This window comes from Myotis daubentonii, chromosome 17 (assembly GCF_963259705.1).
Source record: "Myotis daubentonii chromosome 17, mMyoDau2.1, whole genome shotgun sequence".
Classification (NCBI taxonomy): Eukaryota; Metazoa; Chordata; class Mammalia; order Chiroptera; family Vespertilionidae; genus Myotis; species Myotis daubentonii.
The window spans coordinates 16629572-16657198 of NC_081856.1; the positions used below are offsets into that span (position 1 = coordinate 16629572).

At 38.6% G+C, this 27627-nt stretch overlaps 1 protein-coding gene across 2 annotated transcripts; it reads left to right on the top strand.

Moving 5' to 3' along the window:
* TRAM1 (translocation associated membrane protein 1) lies at nt 1–27627 on the top strand. 2 transcript variants are annotated; one of them, XM_059672916.1, is made up of 11 exons: nt 1–307; nt 8560–8623; nt 10518–10636; nt 10749–10865; nt 12060–12118; nt 14210–14294; nt 20290–20360; nt 20452–20556; nt 21341–21484; nt 21787–21944; nt 26051–27627. In XM_059672916.1, the coding sequence occupies exons 1-11, from the start codon at nt 185–187 to the stop codon at nt 26122–26124; spliced, it is 1119 nt and encodes a 372-aa protein (XP_059528899.1). In that variant the 5' UTR covers nt 1–184; the 3' UTR covers nt 26125–27627. The 2 variants fall into 2 exon arrangements, with proteins under 2 accessions (XP_059528899.1, XP_059528898.1); XM_059672915.1 differs by having other exon boundaries at nt 2–307; nt 10515–10636.

Sequence of the window (27627 nt, forward strand, 5' to 3'; positions counted from 1 at the left end):
TTTTTTTTTCCGGGCGGCCCCGGCGGCTGCGTACTGGCTGTGGGATGGGAAGTGAAGCCCCAGCGAGCGGCCGCGGCGGGGCTGTGAGGAGCAGCCAGGGGGAGGCGGCGGCGGCGGCTGGTCGGTGAGCAGCGGGAAGACCGGAGCCGGGCGGAGCACCTGCAGCGCGGGCGGCGGCTTCACCATGGCGATTCGCAGGAAGAGCACCAAGAGCCCCCCGATCCTGAGCCACGAATTCATCCTGCAGAATCACGCGGACATCGTCTCCTGTGTGGCGATGGTCTTCCTGCTGGGGCTCATGTTCGAGGTGAGCCCGCCCCGCGCCCCAACCGCCCGGGCGCCTGGGGTCGCGGCGGGGAGGTGCCGGCCCCCCGGGGTGCGGGCCTGGGGCCGCGGGGCCTGGCCGGGGTCCGCCGCGCCGCCCCCCGCCGCGGACGCGCTGCCCGCCCTCCCCTCCCCTCCCCTCCCCTCCCCTCCAGCCGCCGCCGCCGCCGCCCCCCGCGCCGCGCAGTTCCTGGTTCCCGCGGAGGGTTACGTGGCAGCCGGCGAGGGGCCGAGGCGGCGGGGGCGGCCCAGCGCTGCCGAGCTGGCTCCGGCGGGGGCGGGGGCGGGCGCTCCCGGGCGAGGGCTGGGGGGAGGGGGGCGGAGGCCGCGCGTGCCGCGGGGGCTTGGGGGGTCCCGGCGGCCCCGAGTGTGGGGGTGAATGAGAACCCGCGGAGCCGGGCGTGTGCTGCCCACGGGCGGGGCGGCGGCCTCGGGGCCGCACCGAGGGTGGCCGTTCTCCGCTCCGGGGCCGGCAGAGTCGCCAGCCGGTGACCCAACTTTCTGCCCCGCCGCTGGCTTTCTCCGTAAAGAAGCCGGAGCTGGTCCCGACAGCGGGGCCGCGAGCCGCAGGGCCGAGGGGCCGGGCGGTTGCTGTGGCTCCCGGCGGCGGGAGAGGCTGCAGGTGCCGGGAGCGTGTGCGTTCCTTCCCTCCCCCGGCCCGGGGCGGAGGGCTCGCCGACAGCTGTTGCCTGTGGGTGATGCGCTCGGCGAGGCGGCACCTCCGGCCGGCTCCCCAGTACACACGCCAATCCCCTCCCTTCTCTCCCTTTTGTATTTTTCTCCAAAGCCCCTGCGCCCTGTCCCATGTACTTATCTTATTTATTGACCCCCCCATCCCCCCCCCCCGCCGAAGGTAAGGGCCGACGGTGTGTCCCATTTCCAGGGCCCGGACTAGGGCCTGGGTGTAGCAGCTGCTGAACTATTTGTTGAATGAGGGACGTTACGAATTCTTGGGGAAAAAACAAAAAAGCTAGTGGAACGAGGCTGCCAGTGACCAAAGGATGAGTGAAATTTTTCAATGCAGTCCATATAGGCTTTTAACTGTTGTTACCGGGTAACTTAATACGTAGTTTAATTTATGTTTGCTTTTCTTCAAGTGGGCTTTTCGAAGTCTGAATGTAGATGTAAGTTCCTGGCGGTGTCATTGATTTCCGCTTAGTCTGTTGCGGAGGAGGGAGTAGGCGTAGAGGAAGGAAAGGTGGAAGGGAGCTTGCTCCGCTGCAGGCTGGGCCCGCGCTGCTTACCTGCTCGGTGACCGAAGGCCCGGCCCGGTTCCGCTCCGAGTCAGGACAGAACACCACCTGTGCTGCTCTCACAGCGGGGGTGCCAGGGTCCCATAGTGTGGTGTGAAGGCGCCATACGAGTGCCGTGTGAATGCGTGACCTTATTACAAGTGCAGTGCTCGACATTCGTACTCCCTTTCTCAATTTTCTGTTCATTTGTACTTTCTGCTTTGTTAGTAGAGGTAATACTTTTGTGGTCTGGCCGGGTAGCTCAGTTGGTGAGAGCGTTGTCCCAAAACACCAAGGTTGCCCATACAATCCCCAGTCAAGGCACATACAAGAATCAACCAAGGAATGTATAAATAAATGCAGCAACAAATCGATATCTCTCTCTCTCTCTCCCCTCCTCTCCCACTCTCTCCTAAAATCAATAAATAGAAATATTTTTCAAAAAAGAAATACTACTTTGTATAAATTCCTCATAATCCATCTCCATATGGTAAGAAGTCCTCACTTTAGCCCGGCCGGCATAGCTCAGTGGTTGAGCGTCAACCTATGAACCAGAAGGTCACGGTTCGATTCCCAGTCAGGGCACATGCCCAGGTTGCAGGTTTGATCCCCAGTGTGGGGTGTGCAGGAGGCAGCCGATCAATGATTCTCTTTCATCATTGATGTTCTCTCTCTCTCCCTCTCCCTTCCTCTCTAAAATCAATAAAAATATTTTAAAAAAAAGAATTCCTCACTTTAAAGATATAATATAGGAGTACTGTTAACTGCAAGGTGTGTTTACAATGCTTTGAATTAAATGGAATATAAATCAGGAATACTGACCCTTAGAAAAGGCTAACTTTGCTTTTATGTAAGATATTTCACATTGTCTTATCACAATTCTAGGGAAATTCACCATCTGTACCTTGTCTCGTGTGTTAATGATTTTTTTAACAGTGAGTGGTTTTTTGCCCTTATGTAAATATGTAAAATTTGTACAGCTAAATAGATACAACAATGATCTAAAAAGTTTTTAGGGTCAGTTCAAAAGAACATTAAAGTGGTATACAGGAAAGGGAAGTTTGTGCAAGTTGTACATTTTTCTTACCATATGTTACAGTTTTAGGATTTGAAAGCATGTTAACTACATACAAGGAAAAATTGACCAGGTTAGTTTTGCTATTTTAAAATAATTCCTTATAGCCCTGGCCAGGTAGCTCAGTTGGTTAGAACATTGTCCCATCCATCAAGGTTTTGGGTTCCATCCCTGATTAGGGCACATACACACATACAAGGAGAAACCAATGAATGCATAAGTGAAACAACAAATCGATGTTTCTCTTCCTCTCTTCCTTTCCCTCGCCCTCTTTCTAAAATCAGTAAATTGAAAATAAGTAAATAAAAAATAAAAAACTGCAGATAAATCTCCAAGTTAACAATTATAGAATGACAGTAATTGTGCTAGAATAATAGAAAAGTCGATGTTTTTGCAGTAGAGCTAAGCCTTTTGTGTGACTGTATTGAGGACATGTCAGGATTTATGGTGAAATTGACAAAACAATAATAGATACTATATTACTAGCCAAAATGTAGAATCAATATAGAAATACTATCGAAGCATAGATGCTCGAGCTTAAGGGTTCCATGTTCAAGTTAGAGCTTTACAGCTTGCAAACTGGATGACCTAAGCTTTAGGTCCTAAGGCATGTCGTCTAACTTCTCAGAATTATTTCCTTCTCTGTAAAATGGGGCTCGTTGACAAACTCAGAGAATAAAATTACTGTGTGTAATGCCTATCTAGTTCAGTGGCATACAAGAGACATGCCATAAGTGGTAGCTGTTATTATTCCTTAGATATTTATCAAAGTGGGAAGATACAAGACAGCATTTTTATGTGAGAGAAGGGTCCAACCATTAGTATTTAAAGAGATGATACAGGGTGGGGCAAAAGTAGGTTTACAGTTGTTCCTATGGAAAATAATACAAGAATAAACTTGTGTTTTATGTCTCACAACTGCAAACCTACTTTGGCCCCACCCTGTATATACTGAAAAGAGTGATGGAGTAGTAGTATGTTTGGGGGAAATGTAAGACTTTAATTTCCAGGAAACTTTGTGATATCAAAAATTGCTTATGAAATTTGAAATCATGTTTTTAGTATAGTCAGCATCTGTCCACGTAATGCAAATTATGGTCTATAATTAGTGGCTTCGTATTTGAGTTAGGAAAGTTTGAACAGTTGAAAAATGTAAGGATACTTGGGAAGCTTTCTGAAAGTGAAGCTAGAGAAGAGTTGTGGGTTTCCAAGAGGAATATTTTCTTCTGGAAGGGAGTTACTTTCCAGGTATTCAGGAGTCTAGGGCTGTGTGGGCCGTGCAGGCGTGGGGGACATTTACAGTTACAACCACCTTGGAATAGTTTTTGGAGGTTTATTTTTAAGCATGACTTGTCTTAATACCAACATTTTCTTTCCTTTTTTTTTTTTTTTTTTTAAGAACCTAATTTTATATAAACTGGTGGGAAAGTAGAATTTGGTATTCAGAAATTGTCCTTTTATCTTTTAGGCACCCGGTCAGTATAATAGTCACACCAACCTCTAACAAGTACAAAATACTAACCCCTCTGTATAACAAAAAGAAAAAAATACATTATGCTCCATTGGCAGCTACTTTAAGAAATATATGATAGTCTTGATGTTGCATCCAACATAGAATTAAACAATTCATTAGAGTTTGTGGTAACCTATTTAAGATATATCTGAATAAGTCATTTTTTTTTCTTGTAAATGGCGAATGGTGCTGTAAATGTCCAGAATTGCCATAAATGCAGTAATTTTACTTTTTAATCATTATATATTTCTGTAGTATATTTTATTCCAGGCTAATTTGTCTTACTATTAATTAATTGTAAAATTAGTTTAAAGCATTGCTGGCTGTAGTGTGTGGCTTAAGGGGCCTAGAAATGGTTCAGAATGTGATGACTGGTTTAATTTTCTAGAAACTTTTTGGGGGTATGTAGTTTGTATTTTTTCTCTTAGTCTACTTTAAATATATATATTAGAGAGGAAGGGAGAGGAAGAGAGAGAGAAAAACATCAATGATGAGAGAGAATTATTGATTGGCCCCCACTGGGGATCAAGCCCACAACCCAGACATGTGCCCTTGACCAGGAGTCAAACCGTAACCTCCTGGTTCATAGGTTGACACTCAACCACTGAGCCACCCTGGCCAGGCTGCTGCTGCTTCTCCTACTTAATGTCACATGATAAACTAGCTGAAGACCAGACTTTAATTTTATTTGGAAGCCTAGCGTAAAAGGATAATCTAATTTGTTTTTGCTTTTGGTATTTGATATTCAATTAATCTTTGAAGAATTTCACTTGTCATTTGTAAGGGCCTCTTAAAAAGTTGTCTTGTCTATGTAGCCGTGACCTCATATGCTAAACTAGAAATGGGGGTGTGAGTGTGTGTTTTACGTGTTTATGTTTATATATATGAAAGTCTAAACAAAGATATTAAAAAATGAAGTTTAGTAATCAATCAACTTTATTAAAAAGAATAGCATGAAAGCAGTGTTACCCAGGAAATTCATGCCATCACTCTGCTCTAATGCATCCATGTGAATGATTCAAATTATAACAAGCCTTACTGGCTTTTTCTATTCAAGTGACCTTTATATTTCTACCAGAGTTAAGTGACTCACTTTGGTGTCATATCCTGGGCTTTATCACACAGACCTGCTTATTTCCAGATCCTGAATTTTAGTGTAGCAGAGGCTCAGCCACAACTTACCTGTTCGCCTTCATTCTGCTTCTCATTTGCCCGCTCTCCAGCCAGTCCGAGCTTCCATAGTCCCTTGGCCCCTTTCCTTTTCTCCAGTTTGTTAGCCCCTCATTGCTTTGCTTTCTCTGCAGACTTGAACTACTTATCCACACTCTCCCTCAGCTTCGTTTCCCTCCTGGTCTTTCTCTCCATTCATCCTGCATAGCCAACCATCTTCCCAGCCTGCCATCTGCCTTTCCTGTGTCTCCCCATTTGTGGATTGCTAAACATTGCCAGAGAAAGGCATACACTCATGTTGCCCCCACACAAGCTCAGTCTCTCCCATCGTAAAAACAACATAAATCCTGACCTGGCATCTGTCACTAGGTACCACTGTGTTCTTTTTTTTTTTTTTAAATATATTTTATTGATTTTTTACAGAGAGGAAGGGAGAGGGAAGGGAGAGAGATAGAGAGTCAGAAACATCGATGAGAGAGAAACATCGATCAGCCGCCTCCTGCACATCTCCCACTGGGGATATGCCCGCAACCCAGGTACATGCCCCTGACCGGAATCGAACCCGGGACCCCTCAGTCCGCAGGCCGACGCTCTATCCACTGAGCCAAACCGGTTTCGGCACCACTGTGTTCTTCTTCTGTTCCTCAGTTCACTGTGATTGGCTTGCGCTCTCATTACTTTGTTGAGACGACTCAAGCCATGACCGCGACTTCTAAGGTTGTCTGTTCCATTGCACTCTTCCCGCCACGTGTTCTTTGAAACTTTGACTTCATTAACCACACCTTTTTGAAATGTTTCCCCCTTGGCTTTGGGGGCATCAAGCTCTCTTCATTCTCTTTCTGCCTCTCTGATCATTTCTTATTTTGCCACCAGCTTTTTCTGTGCCCACTGCACAGTCTGATGTCCTATTTGTCTATGAATACTGTACCCTGTCCATAGATGATTTATGTACTTTGAACAACTTCAGTTACTACCTGTAAATAGAGATGCCCAAGTCTTTAAGCTAGCGTCTCCCTGCAGAGTTCCAGGCTTAGGCTTTAGCTGCCTGCAGAAATCTAAGTTTATCTAGAACTCAGTTTCTTCTCTTTTTCCTCAAACCTGCTGCTGTTCCTTCTGTATTCCACATTTTTATTAATACCATTACTTTTCACTTAGGCTATAAGCATCAATACATAATCATTGACTCTTGCTTACCAAGCCTTATTCTGTTTTGAAAGTCCCACTTCTATCCCACTACCACTGCCTTAGTTCGGGCTTATTATCTTTCATGTGCTCTCTTACAGAAGTTTTATACTTGACTTGCATACTTACTCCAGATTATATTGTATCTAGTATGTATATGTATATGTATATATATATAAAAGCCTAAGTGACCATTTGACCATCTGACCGGTAGCTATGACATGCACTGACCACCAGGGGGCAGACACTCAACGCAGGAGCTGTTGAGCTGCGGTGACTTGGCAGCCGTGGTTCTTGGCAGACGCACCCAGAACCAGAGAGGAGGGAGCCTGATTCTGGGGTGCATCACCCAAGAACCGCCCTCTCACAATCCAGGACCCCTCGGAGGGGGCGCGCGGGGGTGGGGGTGGGGGTATCAGAGAGCCAGTTTCTCCCGATGCCCGCAGGCCAGGCTGAGGGACCCCACTGGTCCACGAATCCGTGCACTGGCCTCTAGTTCAGTAATATTGAGCCATCACCTAATATGTGCCAGGCCTCATGCTAGTCTCTAGCATATGATGATGAGCAGAAACAGGCATGGTCCCAGCTCTTACGGGGCTTACTTTCTAATGAGTGAGACAGAAATTGTTAATATAATTACACCAAGAGTATGTATTTTGAAAGGAAGACAGTTCTCTGAGATAATCTAACAAAGGAAATGACCTGCTCTAAGGGACAGGACAGGCTTCCTTGAAAAGGTGTGACTGAACTAGGATCTGAAGGGTGAAGGTTTCCTAGCAGTTTTAGGTAGAGCGGCACAGACCCTGCGATAGGAGGAATGCCACAGACAAGAGAACAGGAGGAAATGGTCAGAGATGAGGCTGGATGCTGGAAGCCGAGGGGAGGGGTCAGACCATGGATTGTTGTTTGGGGCACATTGGAGATTTTGTTCATCTGAGAACGAACAGGAATCTAGTGAAGGATTTCCGGGCAGAGGGTGCCCATGGGGAGATGTGTTAACATGATCAGATGATTCTGGTTGCAGTGTGGAGTCTGGGTCCAAGGAGACTTGAGAAACCACTTAGTAAGCCACAGCCAGCTACTAAAAAGCACATAGGAACTTCCCTCTCCTCAAAATTCTCCAGTCTAAAATAAAATCTAAACTTACTTAGATCAAGGAACAAGGTCCTTTCTAGCACTGATAGCTTGTCTAGGTTTTTCTACCACTTCTGATGTGTGCCCATGCCAGGCCTGTGTTTATTGCTATTTGACTTTTGCACTTTCTGTCTCTTCTGCCTACACTGCCCTTTTCATCCCCCTCGTCAACTTATTTTCCAAGGAGACAACTCCCTCACCCTCACCACATCCTCTCAGAAACCTTTCCAGAACATGCCTCATTCCCCACCCAAGAAAAAAACAAAAACCAAAACAGTTTGTTTATTCTGAATATCCATTGGCACTGATGCTATAGTATTATAATAATTTTGTCTTCCTGGCCCAACTAAGCTCGTAGTCATCAAGGATTGTATCATTCACCTTTGTTTTATTTTTTGTCTGGTACCTATAAATATTCAGTAAGCATTCAGTATTTCTCTTCTGACCGCTTTACTTTTACCAGTAGTTGGGTCAGTTAAATATTTATTGACCACTTAGTTATGCCAGGTGTGTGGGAGATCAACACACATACACCACAAACCCTTTGATCCTTGTCATGGCTACTGTGTTCCCATTTCTTTTAATTTACATTAACTTTTTTTTTCTTGCTAGGACCTGTGTGTTCATTAGTCTCTAGAGTAGAGAAACAATCTTTCAAATCACCATTTAGTGGATCTGTAGAGAGTATTTCTTTTGAACTCTTGAAGTTAGGAGTGAATTACACAATCTCATGTGAACTGCAGAATGCTCTTAATGTGAGCTCCCATCCTCAATTCCTTGGTGATCAAGAATTCCATTTGTGCCTCTCAGGGTGCCGCAGGAACTAGGGTGCCCTTGGTTCTTAGATTTGGGGACAGAAGCTGTAATATTTTCCCCCCGATCAACTATTGGTAGGTCACAAATTGACTTGATCTTTTTTTTCTTTCTAGATATCAGCAAAAGTTGCTATCATTTTTGTTACTCTTCAGTACAATGTTACCCTCCCTGCAACAGGTAAGTAGTTTTCTTTTAGAATTGTCTACTTAAGTAGAAAGGTTCACTTGGACAAACTGGGAAATTTCCGTGAACACTAGGTTCTTCATTAATTTTCACAAATCTCATTCATGATTAGACTGAACATTATTTTGATATTTTTGTAATGTAAGATCTGATGTTTTTGGTTGACTTCACCCTATGTACTATATGGAAATCAGTTTTTATGTGTTTAGTGTTTGTTGTACATTTTTGTAAATGAGCTTGAAATTCTGTCAAAGAACTTTTTTTTTTGCCTTCTCTTCCCTTTAGCATAGATATTTTACATTTGTTTAAAATATCATTGTTCAACCAAGGTTTCTGAAGGCACAATGTTTAGTTTCAGTTTTCCCAACCAGTGAGTTATGATTTAGACCTATAATAACAATCCTTTTTTTAAAAAAATATATATTTTATTGATTTTTCACAGAGAGGAAGGGAGAGGGATAGAGAGAGTTAGAAACATCGATGAGAGAGAAACATCGATCAGCTGCCTCTTGCACATCCCCCACCGGGGATGTGCCCGCAACCCAGCTACATGCCCTTGACCAGAATCGAACCTGGGACCTTTGAGTCCGCAGGCCGACGTTCTACCCACTAAGCCAAACCGGTTTCTGCAATAACAATCCTTTTAAGCCTATTTTATTTTCATCTTTTTTGTCGTGCTCTACCTATAACATTATTTCAAATAGGATGTCAGTAAGCTCTAGGGGTAATTTGGTAATAGCACCCAAACTATACTTTTAGGTTTCATTTCAAAAAGGTTTTTCTAAATTATGCTATGTGAAAATCAAGTTGTTACTGGAAGTTGATTGTAGTTGAAAATAGTAATATAACTAACTAGCATGGGGGAGGAATGGGGTATTCAGTTCATAAAATGTTAACATATTCAGGCAGTAAACTTGCCCTGAATTTCTCTAATTAAAATGTAAGATGAGCCCTAGCCGGTTTGGTTCAGTGGATAGAGTGTTGGCCTGCGGACTGAAGGGTCCTAGGTTTGATTCTGGCCAAGGGCACTTGCCTGGGTAGTGGGCTCGATCCCCAGTTGGGAGCATGGAGGAGGCAGCCGATCAATGATTCTCTCTCATCATTGATGTTTCTATCTCTCTATCCTTCTCTCTTCCTCTCTGAAATCAATAAAAATATATTTAAAAATAAAATGTAAGATGAATTATGTAACATTGAGTTGGGTTTTTCCCATTATATATAGTTTTGTAAATATTTGACTTAGTGATTTAGATATCATATAACTGAGAACCACAAAGTTGTTTTGAAATTTGAATAAGCCAGAGAAAAATGAAGTACTTTACCAACTCCTAAGTACTTGATTAAGCTTTGTTCTAAACAATTACAGCAATTTCAAGGATTAAAAACAATTTTAAGAAGCAGTGTATAGATCAAAACTAAATCAAATACAGGTTAAATCTCTTTTTCCTTCAGAATTATAATGAGATGTCTAGTTGGAAAGTAGAGGTAGAAAGTAGAAAATTTCAAAAGTTCTTTAAAAATACAGGCAAATGGGCTAACTGTAACCTAATCTCTACGCCTGGGATAATGTCAATTTTACAGTCTTCCCAAGGAGTTGAGTGTGGCCACCCCCCTCCTGTTTTTTGGTTTTTGATGGCTGTGACTAACATAACATGTGTCAAGTCTTTGTAATTTTTGAAGCTCTCAATTCCTAGATATCTCCTCAATTTTCTTTGTTGCCATGACTCAAGATGTCCAAAAGCAAATTACCATGATGTTTCTGTAGTACTTATTTATTAGGTTAATCATCTTTTGTTTGTTTCCATAACTATGTTGTACTTAGTGCTGTTTTTATAATCTCATGTATATTTTTGTGTATGTGTGTCCTGTCCTTTTTGGCCTTCAGAAGAACAAGCTACTGAATCAGCATCTTTTTATTACTATGGTATCAAAGATTTGGCTACAATTTTCTTCTACATGCTAGTGGCGATAATTGTTCATGCCATAATTCAAGAGTATGTGTTGGATGTAAGTATACAATCTTAGAAATCTATACTTCGTAAAATACTCGCTCTCCATACTATGATTGTCATGTTAAATATATTTTATAATCTTAATTATTGATTGTTTTTATTTTTAGAAAATTAACAGGCGAATGCACTTCTCCAAAACGAAACACAGCAAGTTTAATGAATCTGGTCAGCTTAGTGCATTCTACCTCTTTTCTTGTATTTGGGGCACATTCATTCTAGTATCTGTAAGTATATACTATGCTTACATTTTCATTTCTTAAAGTATTTACATTATATACCCAGAACAGAAAATGAAATCCTGTTCTATTTTTTAATGTAAGCAAACCCTAAACCTTAGAAAATCCCTCTTCTATTGCTATATAAGATTAGGTATTCTACTAGTGAACTAATGTAAAGCAAGTTTCATGGATAAGTCTCTCTTAGTTTTTATACAGCAAACATTCTAAACCATGTTTAATGCTTGAGAAAGCCTTATTTGCAGTCAGTTGAATGTTATTTTATATCTTGTAGTCATTTTCAGGCATCTCTGTATTAGCACAAAGGGTAAGATGTCAGTGATACCTATGCTAGGTTACATTAGTTGTAATGTTTCTAGCCATTTCCTCCTTTAAAAACAGTTCAGATATTTTCCAAGCAACTTACATTGTTGATTAGCTATGCAGTTAAGGCAATCTAAACCTTTAAATGTATCATTCTAACTAATGAGGGGGAAAGCAGTATCAACCGTAGTATTAGTACTCCTGAGTTAACATATTTTTTAGTTTGTCAGGACACATAATTTTTTAACTACCATGTTAGAGATAAATAAATAGGCAAAGTGAATTTTATCTTGAAGATTTGTTTTAAAAACTAAAAGTGATAAACAAAAACAAAGTGTTAGATTTCATTGGGAAAAAATTCTTTTTAAAGATGGTTCACTTTAGATTTTTTTTCCTTATGCAACAATTCTCACTGACTAGATATGGTTATCTAAGAAAAAGATTTGGTGGCTATGTGGACATAATCTATAAAACTTGGCAGCACCTTGATCTTCCATCTCCTGGCTACCTCTTTCCCGAAACCCTCTGATTACCCAAGATAAATCCATCTCTCCCGCAGCTATTGTACCTCTGTTATGGACTGTTTCTGTTTTTTTGGTTCGTTGATGTTTGTTTGCATACATTCATTTTTTACTCTACTGGACTGAAAGAATTTAGAAGGCCAAGAATTATGTCTTATTTGACTTCGAACATCCATTGATTTTCACTTCACTAAAGTAAGCAATTCAGCTGAGTTGACAAAACTAAAACAACTGAAGAGTTTGACTTTGGGGGCTCTTTAGAACTTGACATAGGGAGTTTAAGAAATGAAAATATTGTCTTATTTTCCAAGAAGGTTGCATTATACTAATAGACTAATTTTTATATCTTCTTTCTTAGGAAAACTACATCTCAGACCCGACTATCTTGTGGAGGTCTTATCCCCCTAACCTGATGACGTAAGTTATTTCTAGCAGGCTTTTCTTAATTAAGGACCATGATCATGTCACTTTTAAGCAGAATTCATTCTTAATCTCTTTAAAACTTTAGGTGAATGCATACAATAGTATGTCTTTGGCAGGCCTGCTGCCATAGGAAAAAAATTCCTGTGTGCTTTTTTCATGAATGTAATCTTTTCAGTATGTTTGTTAGCTTGAGAATTCTGATTATAACAATCTGTAATTTAGTACTCGTGTCCCTTTCTTCTCCCTCATCCTTTCTCCTCTTTCCTGCTCCATCTTCTCCATAGGTTTGCTCTTTTTCTTTGCCTCGGATTCTTCATTCTTTCACTCTTTTATTCTCTTACACTATAAGCTTGAGAGTGGGAATTGTTTCTTTCTAGCCCCCAAGGTTTCTATATGGTGCTTTAAGAAGCTTATTGGCTACAAAGGCATTCAACTATATTATTCATTCTTCAAGCTAAGTTCTAGAACAACTACTCCAGATTTTTCTTGTACTTAACCTGTATTATTTTTTGCTTTTCTGAATTTGTCATTGTGATGTATAATATTTTATGCAGTATCTATATATTGTTGTGTCATTTATGTAAGTCTTATATTGTGCCCATGCCCACCAAGACTATGTGCCTTGACAGCAGTAGAAACTCTGTTTATTCTCTGTCCTCTGTCATGCCGGGCTGTAGGTGCTTATCACCTAGACTTGGAGAAAAGATGTGAAGGGAATGCCATGGCCAGGCATGTCTTCATATCTTCAAGGCCAGCAGTAATGTCCACTCTGCTGAATCATTGTAACTTTTTAAAGTTATATCAATTCAATGAACTTTTATAGAATGGGTTATAAACATCATATTTATGTGGGACTGTATTTCTTCCCTCCCCCCTCCCTGGAAATTATTTCACATTAGCTTTGAGGTTTCTATTTTAGACTCTGGAGGAGGAGCAGGGAGAATAGAGAGAGCAGAAGGGACTAGAGGGTACAGTGTAAAGAGACTAGTGATTCCAGACTGATTAGAATATATCTCTCGGGGAACCTTCTTTGCCTTATTGCTCTTTTTAATCCTGGTTGACCTCCATTTACTTGGGACTCTCAGTGTTCCATCCAGGTAGAGTTACCATATTTCACTAAGAGAAAAGCCAGGGGATATTTGAAATTGGGATTATTCTAGTTTCAGGTGATTTTTAATCTGTGTGCCTTTGCTTTTATGTCAGTCTTGTGCCTTTCCCACTTCCCTTTTTTTTTTTTAAATATATTTTATTGATTTTTTTACAGAGAGGAAGGGAGAGAGATAGAGAGCTAGAAACATCGATGAGAGAGAAACATCGATTAGCTGCCTCCTGCACATCTCCTACTGGGGATGTGCCTGCAACCCAGGTACATGCCCTTGACCGGAATCGAACCTGGGACCTTTCAGTGCGCAGGCTGACGCTCTATCCACTGAGCCAAACCGGTTTCGGCTTCCCACTTCCCTTTTAATTTTATTCATTTCAGAGAGGAAGGAAGAGGGAGAGAGAAATAGAAACATCAATGATAAGAGAATCATTGATTGGCTGCCTCCTGCATGCCCCCTACTGGGGATCGAGTCCACAACCCAGGCAAGTGTCCTGACTAGGAATCTGAGCCCTGACCTCCTGGTTCATAGGTCGCTGCTCAACCTCTGAGCCATGCTGGCCTGGCTCCCACTTCCCTTTTGATGAAACTTTCTAGATCTGTGGTTTGAGTCCCTCAGTCATGATCCGTATGTGTTCAGTAGCTAACATGACACATGAATCAGTATTAATTATCTAATAGACCCAGGGCTCTGGTTCCTTCCAGCTAGCTTGCATGTTTACAGGGTTCTTCAGATGATGTCTTTGCTTCTGCTGCTTAATCCAGAGGAATTGACTGGTGGTGGAAATATCCCAGGGAGATAGGGGAAGTGGCTGAGGGAGAGTTGTTGAAAGGTGCATAGAGTATTAATTGTAAGGGCACCTGAAATGATAGTGCAAACATTAACTACTTAGTATATCCTCAGTTTCAGTGTTCATTTTTAACTTTAGTCTTTAAAAATATCAGGCTTTAAAATGTATTTTTTACTTCCTTGTGTTACACAGATTTCAGGTGAAGTTTTTCTACATATTACAGTTGGCTTACTGGTTTCATGCTTTTCCTGAGCTGTACTTCCAGAAAACCAAAAAAGTAAGCTGGGATTTTGTGATTTTAAAATTATCTGTCATTTTTTTTCCTTTTGTGTCTCTAACCTCCCTCTTACCTCAAGTCTTCCCCCATTCTTCTCCCAGCTCCCCTCTTTCCACAAAGACTAGGTTTCCTTAAGTATTTATTTGGAGGGGGGGCTTTAGTTTTTACTTAGAGGGGGATCTTTTACATTAGACATGCTAATTGCTTGTTTTAAAATTGTTACTAGTAATTTAAATAAGTTAAATTTTGAAATGTAATATTAATTTCATATTATTGACATAAGGATTAATCAGATTTACCACAACTAACTGTTCTGTGTGTAATTCCCAAAGGAAAATTCAGTATTGAAACAAGTAAACCACAGTTAAATATTCACCAGTGAGGCTTTTCCTGACCTGGGTGGAGCATTCCCTTTTTAGCATGTGGGAGAGGTGTCTGTTTTATCTGGACAAATAAACTCCTGGGCACTGCAGTTTTCTTTTTTCCAGCTTTACCCTCCATACTTCTGAAGTCAGACTTCCGTGATATTACAAAGCAACTTGATTTCCTTTATTGAACTCTTTCTCCTCTAAAATCTACGCTAGCTTCCTGTTACTTTAAACTAAAGTAGAGCTACTGACTGTGCTCTAAGGGTCCCTCATCTGAGCTTCCCTCTCTGGTCCCTTCTCTTCTGCTCTCTCCTGTGCTTCATTCCCATTAATCTCTAATTTTATAACCCCAGCACATCAGTTCTTTTTCCTGAAATACCTTTTCCCTATGATAAATTAATGAAGCACTTTTATTCCCTTTTGGGGGGAGAGATTATTTTAAAATTCCCATATATGAAATTGTACATAGATGAGGATAGGGATGAAGCAAGTTTGCTCATGAGTTAACAACTATTGAAGCTGGGTTATGGTTACGTGAGGATTCATTTAACCCCCTATTTTATATGTACATATGTATACATTTTCCACATTTAAAACATTTTTTCATTGTCTTTAAGAAGCTTTCCTAAATAGAAATGTAACAACCCTTCCAGTGACCAGTTTATCTCTGCCTCCTCAATCACCAGTCACTTCTTTCTATATGTGCTACAAAGATTTCATGAGTATAGTGTTTTGATTTACTACTGTTTTGTGTTTGTGTTTTTTTGTGTTCTATGTGGTTGTCATATTGATGTGTCTGCTACCATGAAAAAACAGCACCACATTATGTTGATTTCTTTTATAAAGTAGAATGTTTTTTCTAGTTAAGTTGATTATAAGGATTAGGATGATAATCCATAAAACCTTTGATCTCGAATTGTCTGAAGATAAAATTTGTAGACTCCCAATTTCCAGTAGCCCTTCCATATTCAGTAAGCTCTCAGTGTGAACCATGGATGTCCTAGAGCTACGCTGTCCAAACAGTAGCCACTGGTCCCATTTAAAATGTAATAAAAACAAAATTCACTTTCTTGGTCACACGAGGCCTATCTCAGATTCCCATTAGCTGCATGTGGCTACACTGCCATTTTGGATAGCAGAGATGGAGAAGTTTCCATCCTTGCAGAAAGTGCTTTAGGACAGTGCTGCTGAAAAGTATAGTTTCTTGATGTCTTAGTTCCAGGGCTCAAGTATTGAAAGCTTTCTTCATATACTTGTATACCCATACCTCTGGGTTTTACTATTAATCCATATTCTATAGTTTGGTCATTGATCATGTAAGTAAATAGGGATCTTTCAAAATAATTGTTTATTTTAGTTCTTAACAGTTCCTGCCAGATGGCATTTCTCCAGAAATGCAATCTAATTTTTATGGAATAATTTGCATAACTTAGAACTTAACTGAAACTATTTTTAACACCTACATATTACAGTCAAAAGTAACTGTTTCAAGTAATTAACATAATTTGAAAGTAACAGCTGTATATATGTTAAACAGTTTCTTAAAATTTACTCAGAAAATTATTTTTGGAAGAAATCTTTACTGGAAGAAACTAGCATAGTGATAGTTTTGAAACAATTCTACAGAGAAGTGAAGAAAGAATGGAACACTGTTAGCAGTTCAAGAGGTATGTTAGTCATGAATAACTCAGTTTTTCTTGAGAATATTTTAATTACATATATGTGCTTCAATATAAACAACAATCCTCCATTTTGCCTATGAAAAGATTCAAAATATAATTTCCTTTTTTAAAATGTATTTTTATTCATTCCAGACAGGAAGGGAGAGGGAGAGGGAGAGGGAGATAGAAACATCAATGAGAGAATCATTGATTGGCTGCCTCCTGCACACCCCCTACCGGGGATTGAGCCTGAAACCTGGGAAATGCGTCCTGACCAGGAATCCAACCGTGACCTCCTGGTTCATTAGTTGATGCTCAAACACTGAGTTACACCAGCCAGGCCAAAATGTAATTTCTTAGCCAAATTGAATATATGAAGTTTCAGGGAAGTATGGATGAAACAACCAAATGTTTTATTTCTGATAGTTTATTTAATTTAATTATACATACATATAATTGTGTATAATAGAAAGTATATTAAATTGGAATAATGCTTTTTTCCCCATTCCTACTTCTTGAAAATTATATTCACACTTTTCAAATGCAAACTTGTTAATATGTCATTCATCATTAGAGCCACTTTTTGAATCATCTAGGTTCATTGTTTCAAACTATACTATCTTTACTTCTGTCTTACTGATTCCTCCATTAAACCTCTATAAGCATTTAGAAATTATATTGACTAAAGATATATATTTTTTTAAGATGTCTTTATTGATTTCAGGAGAGGAAGGGAGAGGGAGAGAGAGATAGAAACATCAGTGATGAGAGAGAATCATTGATTGGCTGTGTCCTGTATGCCCCACACTGGGGATCGAGCCCACAACCAAGGCATGTGCCCTTGACCGGAATTGAACATTGAGGCCGATGCTCTTTCTGTCCACTGAGCCAAACTGGCTAGGGCTTGACTAAGGTTTTTAAGGCTATTATCAGTATAGATTACTATACTGTGAGAGCTTTGGAAAGATTTAAGTATGAGATGGCTCCATCTGTGATTTAAGGAGTGAGCTTTGCCTTATGTTTTGGCATATATGTAATGCTCAGTTTAAAGTAAAGTTTGTTTTGTAGTACAGTATAGTTAAGAAAGCATTTTTTTAGAAAAATAGAAATTCACTAAAGTATATGGCAGACCTTTCTAATTAAAAGTAGTTAGAATAACAACCAAAAATGTCACTTGAAGTTATTTATAATTTTAGAATTTGGTTTGACTTAGTGTTCTATATTTATTATTTTCCTTGAAACATTAGAATCAGAATTTTAAGTCATCATTTCATTATTTCATTCTTATGTAAACTACATGACCATTAGCATTAAGAATATATAAAGTTAGCAAAGCTTTTCTAACACATTTTCATTATATATTTTTCCATTCCAGTATAAAAAAGTTTAACTTTTTTTTTTCTTTTCATCTTTACCCAAGGATATGTTTGTTGATTTTAGAGAGAGAGGAACATCGATCGGTTACTTTGTACTCGTCCCAACTTGGGATCGAACCCACAACCTATGTATATACTCTGACCGGGAATCAAACCCGCAACCTTTTTGGTGTATGGGACAATACTCTAATCACCTGAGCCATCTGGCTAGGGCATAAATGTTTGTTAATCTCTCAACAAAAAATAAGTAAAGCCTCATTTCTGATTCCTGATAGGAAAAGTTTACATAAAATCATATAGCATATCATATATCAAGCATGTATATAGCATATCAAGTTACATTTATACCTGAGCTGTTCTGAAGTGATTATAACAGAAGAAAGAAGTTCTCTTCTCTCCTTTGGTAAGGAGAAATATTATCAGAAGTAGAAAATCATTTGGAAAGGACCTTAAGACTGCTTATTCTCAAAGATACTTCTCTCTCCGGTTGTACAAACCACTATAAACCTGGCATTATGTCCAGGAATCTTCCCTGAAAGTCCCCAAACATAGTTATGTCTATAGGACCATTAGACTGTCTTATGTTCCACCTTTAACACTTGATCTTTGTACCATTATTACTAGAGGAGAGTTTTCAAGTTCAAAACTACACTTATAAAATCTCTACTCTTTCTCAGAAGACTCGATGAAGTAACTCTACTGAAATGACTAACATAGCCATACACACACACACACACACACACACTCTACACACACACACAGACACACACACACACGGGTTTCTCCCACTATCCAAAAATAGAGTGCTTCATTTCTTTCATAAAAAGAAATGCCATAAAGCAAAGCAGCAATTGCCTTGCTAATGGCTGCACAAAGTAACTCAAGACAGAGCACAGATGCTCTTAGACACAGTTCAAAGCTATGGTGGCTCCATGCTGAGATGCTGGATGTAGTTCCTGGGGAAGGAGCTTGGGGGTCTACCTGCTCTTCTCTAAGGCTCACTGCCAGACATGCTAAATGCTTTTCACTTGTGGCCATTTTTTATATAATCCTATTGGGATTTCTTTCGGTTATAAAAGCAGATGCTAATGTAGGGCTTCCATAAACTCAAAGTGGTGTAAATGAACTTTGGAAATGCCACAGGATAACTGTATAGGGAAAACTGCCAAAATTAGGAGAGTAGAAATGCAAGGTACAGGCATTTCATAAATTAGCAAGTATTTATTGGGCCCATCACTGTATTTTACAAATATTTTTCACTGCAACCCAAAATGAAAACTAGATTTTATGTCATGATTCTGTGTGTGTGTGTGTGTGTGTGTGTGTGTGTGTGTGTGTGTGTGTAAAATCTGGAATAAAATTTTCATGAAACGATACAGTGTGCTTACTCTACACACTAGCATTTTCTTTTTTTTTTTTTTTAATTCTTATAGGGTTTTTTAATCATTTGTTCTTTTTTTAAAATGTTTTTTATTGATTTCAGAGAGGAAGAGCGAGGGAGAGATAGAAACATCAATGGTGAGAGAGAATCATTGATCAGCTGCCTCCTGCACATCCCACTCTGAGGATCGAGCCTGCAACCCGGGCATGTGCCCTTGACCAGAGTTGAGCCCGGGACCCTTCAGTCCGCAGGCCGACGCTCTATCCCCTGAGCCAAACCAGCTAGGGCTTCATTTCATATTTTAGAAGAGGTTAGTGTGACTCCCTGAATTGATTTTATGATCCACTAGTATGTCTTACATTTTTTATTTATTTTATATTTTTATTGATTTCAGAGAAGAAGGGAGAGGGAGAGAGAGTTGGAAACATCAATGATGAGAGAATCATTGCTCGGCTACCTCCTGCATGCCCCCACTTGAACCAAGCATACAACTTGGGCATGTGTCCTTGACTGGAATTGAACCTGGGACCCTTCAGTCCGCAGGCTGGCATTCTATCCACTGAGCCAGACCGGCTAGGGCTTGACTTACATTTTTAAAAAACACTGTTTCTAAGATAACTAGACTTCTAGGACTATGAGAGAATAAAAGAGAAGCAGAATTCAATGTGGATACGTGGCTTAGAGGGTTATTAAGAAAAGAAGGAAGAATAAACAATTAGATAGTATCCTAAGCGAGAAGATAAAATTTTAACTTTTGGATTTAGTGACTATAACTGATAGTGAAAGGAATTAAAAGCATGACCTAAAAAATATAAATACTGTTTTAGGTAAAACAAAAGCCTCTCTACCTCTAACCATAGCAATTTTAATATTAGAAGGACATTATCATGGGTATTAATAGTGTGTCATCTAATAAATGTTTATTATCAAAAGAACTATAGATCTTAGCATGCAAGCGATTTTGAATTCATCTGACTCAGGCAAACCCAAGTATTAGTCACACGTTACAGATGAGGTAGCTGAAGCCAAACGAAATTAAATGACTTGCTAAATTATGCTGCTGATTGGGACGAGCAGTTGGGGTAGGGTGCAAGTGGCAGAATACCCTCAGGTCCTCTCTAATAGTCCATTTCTCACCCTACCACAGTGCTCCTAAGGAACAGAAATGTGTCAGCACGTTTCACCTACAATGCAGTTTTCTGTTTACAGGAGGATATTCCTCGGCAGCTTGTCTACATAGGCCTTTACCTCTTTCACATCGCCGGAGCTTATCTTTTGAAGTAAGTTAGGATTTTTCTTGGGTGTGTATAGTATGCTAATCTGCCTTAGTTGATAAGTAACCTTTACATTTTAAATTTGTTCTTTTAACAGCTTGAATCATCTAGGACTTGTTCTTTTGGTGCCACATTATTTTGTGGAATTTCTTTTCCACATTTCCCGCCTGTTTTATTTCACTGATGAAAAGTATCAGAAAGGGTAAGTTGGTTAGCCATTTTGTTTCTGTTGTAATTAAAGCCAGTGCCTATGTTGCCAAGGCCCATCCTGTGGGCAGTTATATTACTTTACAGCTTTAAATAAAATGAAACTAATAGCAACTCAGGTGGGTATTTTCTCTAAATGGAGTCTCTTTTTAGCTGGAGAGATATTATGTGGGAACTTGTAATCCTGAAGGCTTTTTGAGTATACTTTTCTAACTTCTCCAATCTTGCTTAATGCATGTTTTTCTTTTGGACAAGGTATTATAAGAAAGTGAACTTTCAGAAGAAAATGAAATAATAAATTATATAACCTTAAAAATATGAAAATATTTTGATGGGAAAATTGAACTGAAAAGAGAATTGAAGCGGTATTGTAAAGAGTAAAGTCTTTTAAAAAAAAAAAAAAGTAGAACTAGGACTCTTAAATGAGAATTGGGGTCCTACTTACAACACAGCTTTTGTTGTGTTTTCTCCAGCAGTTTTCAAAATTACTATATATACCAGGAGTTGTGAAGGTCATTCTATGGAGTAAAAAGAGGATTAGCCAAACAAAAAATAAAATGTTTCTTTACTGGACCTCATAGAACCTTAAATATGCTAATATGTACCTCTGAGAGAGTGATATGCAGCATCTTCCAAATATTTTACTTGGAGAATTATTTTTGCAGGAAAATAACAAATGTTGTTTTAATATGCATTTACTTAATAGAGTCTGATTCCTACTAGAATATTTTCTTATTGTTGCAATTTTATGAATTTGACTTATGACATTTTTCTTCCAGCTTTTCTCTGTGGGCAGTTCTGTTTGTTTTGGGAAGACTTCTGACTTTAATTCTTTCAGTACTCACTGTTGGCTTTGGCCTTGCAAGAGCAGAGAACCAGAAGCTGGATTTCAGTACTGGAAACTTCAATGTGCTGGGCGTAAGGTACAGTCCATTTAAGATCTTTCTCACTTTGTACAGCTGTATAGTATGTATTAGCAGTTTATGCCATGAAATACCTAAAAAATATGGAGGTTAGGGAAAATACTCATTTCATTTCATACCTGCTTTATATGTCTAAATTTAAATGCCAAACCATTTATTTAACTTCTGGGGTTAATTATTAATGGAATAATTACTTGGGAATTCAGCACTAAATTAATACTATCAAAACAAGATAGACCACTTTTTTAAGTAGCATTGTTTTGATGCACTCTGATATTGTGTTTATTTTTTCATATTCTCAGAATTGCTGTTCTGGCATCGATTTGCATTACCCAAGCATTCATGATGTGGAAGTTCATTAATTTTCAGCTTCGCAGGTGGAGAGAACATTCTACTTTTCAGGCACCAACTGTGAAGAAGAAGCCAACAGTGACAAAGGGCAGATCTAGAAAAGGAACAGGTTTGTATTCAGTAAGCAGTGAAAAACCTGGAGTAGAAAACACTAAAAAAAAAATGTTTTGGCGCTTATTTATAATGTTACTAAGATTTAAAATCCTATAGAGAAAATTGTATTCTACTTTTAAGCAAAATTAGAGGCAAGGTAATCTTGCCCCATTCTACAGTTTGGTGGTTTCCTAGGGTCAGTTACTTCCCTCAAAAGCTGTCGACTCAGAAGCTTTCCCCACTTGATTATTCCAAACCACTATAAGCCAGTGTATTAGTATATGGGCAGTTTCAGTGATAGTTTGTGCTTTCAAGCATCTTACTCATACTAAAAAACAAAACCTCTTTACAGCTCTTTCCCATCTGCTCTTGCGTTCCAAGTGGAATAGTTTGTGTGTGTGTGTGTGTGTGTGTGTCTCTTATTTAATAACATCTGATTGCTTGATCTTGTTCTGGACATTTCATATAAATGGAATCATACAGTATATGATCTGTTGTAACTGGTTTCTTTAAGTTAGTATGTTTTTAAGGTTCATTCATGTTTTAGCATGTACTGCTGCTACTCATTGATTTTTATGGCCAAATATTCCATTGTATGGATATCCAATGTTTATTAATTGATGAATATCTGGGTTGTTCCCACTTTTTGGCTGTTATGAGTAATGCAGTAAACATTTGTGTACATGTTGTTGTCTGATGACCTGTTTTTCATTCTCTTGGGTATATACCTATGAGTATAATTGCTAGGTCATATGGTAAAAACAGATTTACCATTTGGGGGGCCTGCTAAAACTGTTTTTCAAAGTGGCTGCACCATTTTATAATCATTGTTTTGCATATCCACTTTTTATTGAAAAGACTGATCTATTGAATTGTCTTGATGCTCTTGTTGAAAATCAGTTGATTTTAAAAGTAAGAATTTATTTCTGGATTCTCAGTTCTATTTTCCTTAATCTCTATGCCTAGTCTTATGCCAGTACCCACACTGTGTGAATTACTGTAGCTTTATAGTAAGTTTTGAAATTAGGAAATGTGAGTCATCCACTTTTATTCTTTTTTATGTTATTGTTTTATGTTTTTTATGTGCATATTTATGTTATTTTAAAATACTTGGTTATTTTTTATGTTCTTTGCATTTCCATATGAATTTTATGATCACCTTGTCAATTTCTGCAAACAAGCTCACTGAGCTTTTGATGTGGACTACCTTGTATCTGTAGACTGCCTTGGATGAACCAAATATCTTTCCATTTGGGGGTGGGAGGGATCTTTGATTTATTTCAGCTAAATTTTAGTTCTCGTTGTTTGTCTTGTGCTTCTGTTAAATTTATTCTTAGCATTTTATTTTTTTATGCTATTGCAAATAGAACTATCTTTTTAATATCAGTCTTGGATTTTTCATTGCCAGTATGTAGAAGTACAGTTGATTTTTGCATATTGATCTTATATCCTGCAACATTGCTGAACTTATTAGATTATTTTATTATTTTAGTAGTTTTTGCATTTTCAGTTTATAGGATCATGTCATCTATAAATAGAGGATGTTTTACTACTTCTTGTCCAATCTGGATGCATTTTATTTCATTTTTTCACCAAATACCCTGGCTAGGACCTCAAGAAAAATTTTAAATAGAAGTGGCAAGAGCAGACAGACTTCCTCCCCTTGTTCTTCATCTTAGGGGGAAAGCATCCAGTCTTTTACCATTAAGTATGTTACCTATGGGTTTTTTCTAAATGGTCTTTATTGGATTGAGAAAATTCCCTTCTATGCGATTATATTTTTTATTATGAAAGGCTTTTAAATTTTGTCACTTGCATTTTCTTCATCTACTGGGATAATCAAATGGTTTTTGTCTTTTATTCTATTGATATCATAGCTTATATTAATTGATTTTTTAATGTTCAGTCAACAGTGCATTCCTGGGATAAATCTCACTTGGTCATGGTATATAATACTCTTAAGATGTTGCTTGATTTGGTTTTCTATTTTTCTATTTTTTTAAATGTGTCATTTTCACATTTATATTCATAAAGGATAATGATGTGTATTTTTTAATGTATTAATTATCAAATATAAATCCAATCTTGCATTCCTGGCATAAACCCAAGTTGATGATGATAACATCATTTTTGCTAGATTGATTTATTTTAATATTTTATTAGGATTTTTATATTTGTGTTCATGTAAAAGATTGGCCTGTACTTCTCTCCTTTTTTTTCTTCTGGTAAAATAGTCTTGTTAGATTTTGGTATCAGGGTTACCCTAGCTTTACAGAAAATCTTGGGCAATTTGTCCTTTGTGTAACATCAGCATTATTTTTGAATGTTTGGAAGGATTCACCAGTAAAGCTGTCTAATCAAGAGTGATCTTTATTTTTTGTGTTTTTACTTCTTTATTGAATTTATTGAGGTGACTTTGGTTAATAAAATTACATGGGTTTCAGTGTGCAGTTCTATACCACATCATCTATATATTGTATTGTGTGTTCACTACCCCAAGTCATGTCTCCTTCCATTACCTAGAGTGTTGTTGTTTTTTCAGAGGAAGAAATAGATAGAAACATATACATATATATGTGTGTGTGTGTATGTATGTATATGTGTGTGTGTGTGTGTATATGTATATATATATATACACACACATACATACACTAGAGGCCCAGTGCATGAAATTCATGCACTGGAGGCAGGAGGGGGGGGCAGGGTTCCCTCAGCCCGCCTGTAGCCTCTTGCAGTCCAGGACCCCTCACTCCTTACCACCTGCTCCTTACTGCTCAGCTAGCTGCTCCTTAGCTTTACCGTGGAGGCGGGAGAGGCTCCCACCACTGCCACTGTGCTCGCCAGCCTTGAGCCCTAATTCTGGCTCAAGGCTGTGGGATCAGTGACCTGCATTGAGTGTCTGCCCCCTGGTGGTCAGTCCGCATCATAGTGACCAGTCTTTCTGATTGTTCCACCTTGACGGTTGCTTAGGCTTTTATTATATTTTCTACATATATATATATGTGTGTGTGTGTGTGTGTGTGTGTGTGTGTGTGTATATACATATATGGCTAATATGCAAATTGTCCCCACGGGGATTTGACCGGGAGCTCAATTGCTCACTATAATGTGCACTAACCACCAGGGGGTGGCACAGAATGAAGAAGGCCCCAGCCGGCAGCCAGAAGGCCCTGATCGGCCCTTATCACTGGCCAGGCCTAGGGACCCTACCCGTGCACGAATTTCGTGCACCGGACCTCTAGTCAATGATGAAAGTGAATCATTGATTGGCTGCCTCCTACACACCCCTTGTGGGGAATCAAGCCCGCAACCCAGGCATGTGCTCTGACCAGGAATCGAACCATGACCTCCTGGTTCATAGATCGACACTCAACCACTGAGCCAAGCAGGCCAGGCCATGATACACTCTTAAACATAAGCAATCCTAAATGCCAACTTTTAGTATGTTATAAGGAAACATAATCCCAAGAACTTTATCTGCTATCAAATGTGAAAGGGTTTTTATTTCTACCAAAAGCACTGCTCTAAAGACTACTTAAAAATTCTTATAATTAAAAAAAAAAAAAAATTCTTATAATTGCCGAAGCCTGTTTGGCTCAGTGGATGGAGCATCGGCCTGCAGACTGAGGGGTCCCGGGTTCGATTCCGGTCAGGGGCATGTACCTGGGTTGCGGGCACATCCCCAGTGGGAGATGTGCGGGAGGCAGCTGATCGATGTTTCTCTCTCATCGATGTTTCTGACTCTCTATCTCTCTCCCTTCCTCTCTGTAAAAACTCAATAAAATACATATAAAAAATTTAAAAAAAAATTCTTATAATTGTTTTTTAGAGTTAATCTTGAGTCACTTTTTTCTGCTTTCAATAGTAGTTACTTTTTTTTATTATTGAGATCTTATAACATTATAGTTACTTTCCCTTTAATTTGCTTCTTTGAATTCAGTGTTTAAATCAGGTTTTATGATGGGTTAAATGCTAGTAAAGATTACGCACTGTTGAATACGTTTTATCTAAGGGCATCAAAGTATAAGATTTTAAATTTTCTTCTCTGAAGGTACCTTTATGTATAAAGATACTTGTGTTTCTTCATGAAAGAGGGTAACACTGATTCTTTTTTCTTTTTAGAAAATGGTGTAAATGGAACAGTAACTTCAAATGGAGCAGACTCTCCTCGTAATAGAAAAGAGAAATCTTCATAATGAATTATAATCCAATTGATTAATGTCCCCAAAGAAATCTCCTTTGTACTATATCTTTCAGCACTAGAGATTTTTTTTCCCTGTTCTTAAAAATGCAGTTTGTGCTCTTTGATTCTCGCTATTGTACTGTTTCATGTATTTTTAAAGGGCAGTTGAGGGGAGGATAATTACTATGAGTGAGAAAAATATCTTAGCTTAGACTAAGCTACTTGCCTTTAAAATAGTTTAGGGACCACCACCATATTTTACTTTATTTTTTATCTTTGAACATTTTCTAATGATTTGGAGAGATAACTATTTGCAAAAATTCTACATATCAATGATACAGTTTCTTGGTCTCACTGATTTTTTATATTAGCAAGATGGCCTCTTCCAGCCAGGTCATATTTTTTAAGTTATCTTTCAGAGTAAAATGGAAATAATATAAAGTTGGATGTCAAACTTTAATATGTTTTCAGTGTTCTCTAATTTTTAGGAATTTTTGTAGCCTTTACACCAGGGAAAAAAAGATTTGTAAATTCGCCAAAATAATAGTGTGCTTTATTTTTTAGGTAGTGGTTGTTAGTGTTACATCCCTTTCTTTTTAAGGAAAAAACATACTATTGGTTACAGTGTGGAGATTTTTGCCATATTTGTTGAATCAAAATATCTTCTATTAACATAAAAGTACTTGTGAAGTAAAATCTTTCTTGTGCATTTTCAACACTTGTAAATGGGAAATCAGAAAATTAAATATTTACTACAAAGAAGAAAATCTGACATAGCCCTTTTTGATATGTTTATTAATAATGATTCTTAATGGGGCTTGTCATAAGTTCAATATGCACAGCATCTTAAAAGAACATGTTTAACCTGCAGACCCTTTCTAAAAATAATGCCTATTTGATTTATATCTATAAAAAGAATGTCAGGTAATCTTATTTGGAAAACATTTAATACACTAACCTTAAAAAAATTGAAAATTCAGGTGGATAAATAGTCTTAAAAGGAAATAGTGCTTTATGTTACAACTATAGCTTTGGTCCCATCTTTAATTGAGAAGCATTTATCTGTATAAAACATATTTTTGGATAAAAAAAGATATATATTTGTATCTCTACAGAAAGTCTCTAAAAACATTTGAGTAAAATATTTGGTTCTCTTTTCTATAATTATCCTTTAAAATCCTTAGAGTATTTGCATTTTTGTTGTCTTTACGTACATGTATTGCTCCTTTCTGTGTTCATATCTTGTTCCCCACTTCTCACTTTTGTCACCAGCTCATCTTTGTGCCGTTTAGAGTATAGAAGGTGCAGGCTATTGGGTCTGCAGGTAAGAAGTTGCCATGCTGCTAGGAAGTCGTGCTTTCTGTTTCCAGCTCTTTACCTACTTCCTGGGAAAAGTAGTAGCTCTCTGTAGCATCATGGAGTTTGGAACCAAATTTTTGCCATTAAAAACTGGCATTATATTGAACCATTCATTGAGAAATCAATCAAAATAAAAAATTTTTACTTTTACAACCTA

Excerpts from the sequence above, each read along its gene's own strand:
- TRAM1 (XM_059672915.1), top strand. The coding sequence starts at position 185 with ATGGCGATTCGCAGGAAGAGCACCAAGAGCCCCCCGATCCTGAGCCAC. Across the intron at positions 10,637-10,748 it reads TTCAAGAGTATGTGTTGGAT|AAAATTAACAGGCGAATGCA; the intron begins GTAAGTATACAA and ends TTTTATTTTTAG. Across the intron at positions 21,485-21,786 it reads TTCAATGTGCTGGGCGTAAG|AATTGCTGTTCTGGCATCGA; the intron begins GTACAGTCCATT and ends TCATATTCTCAG.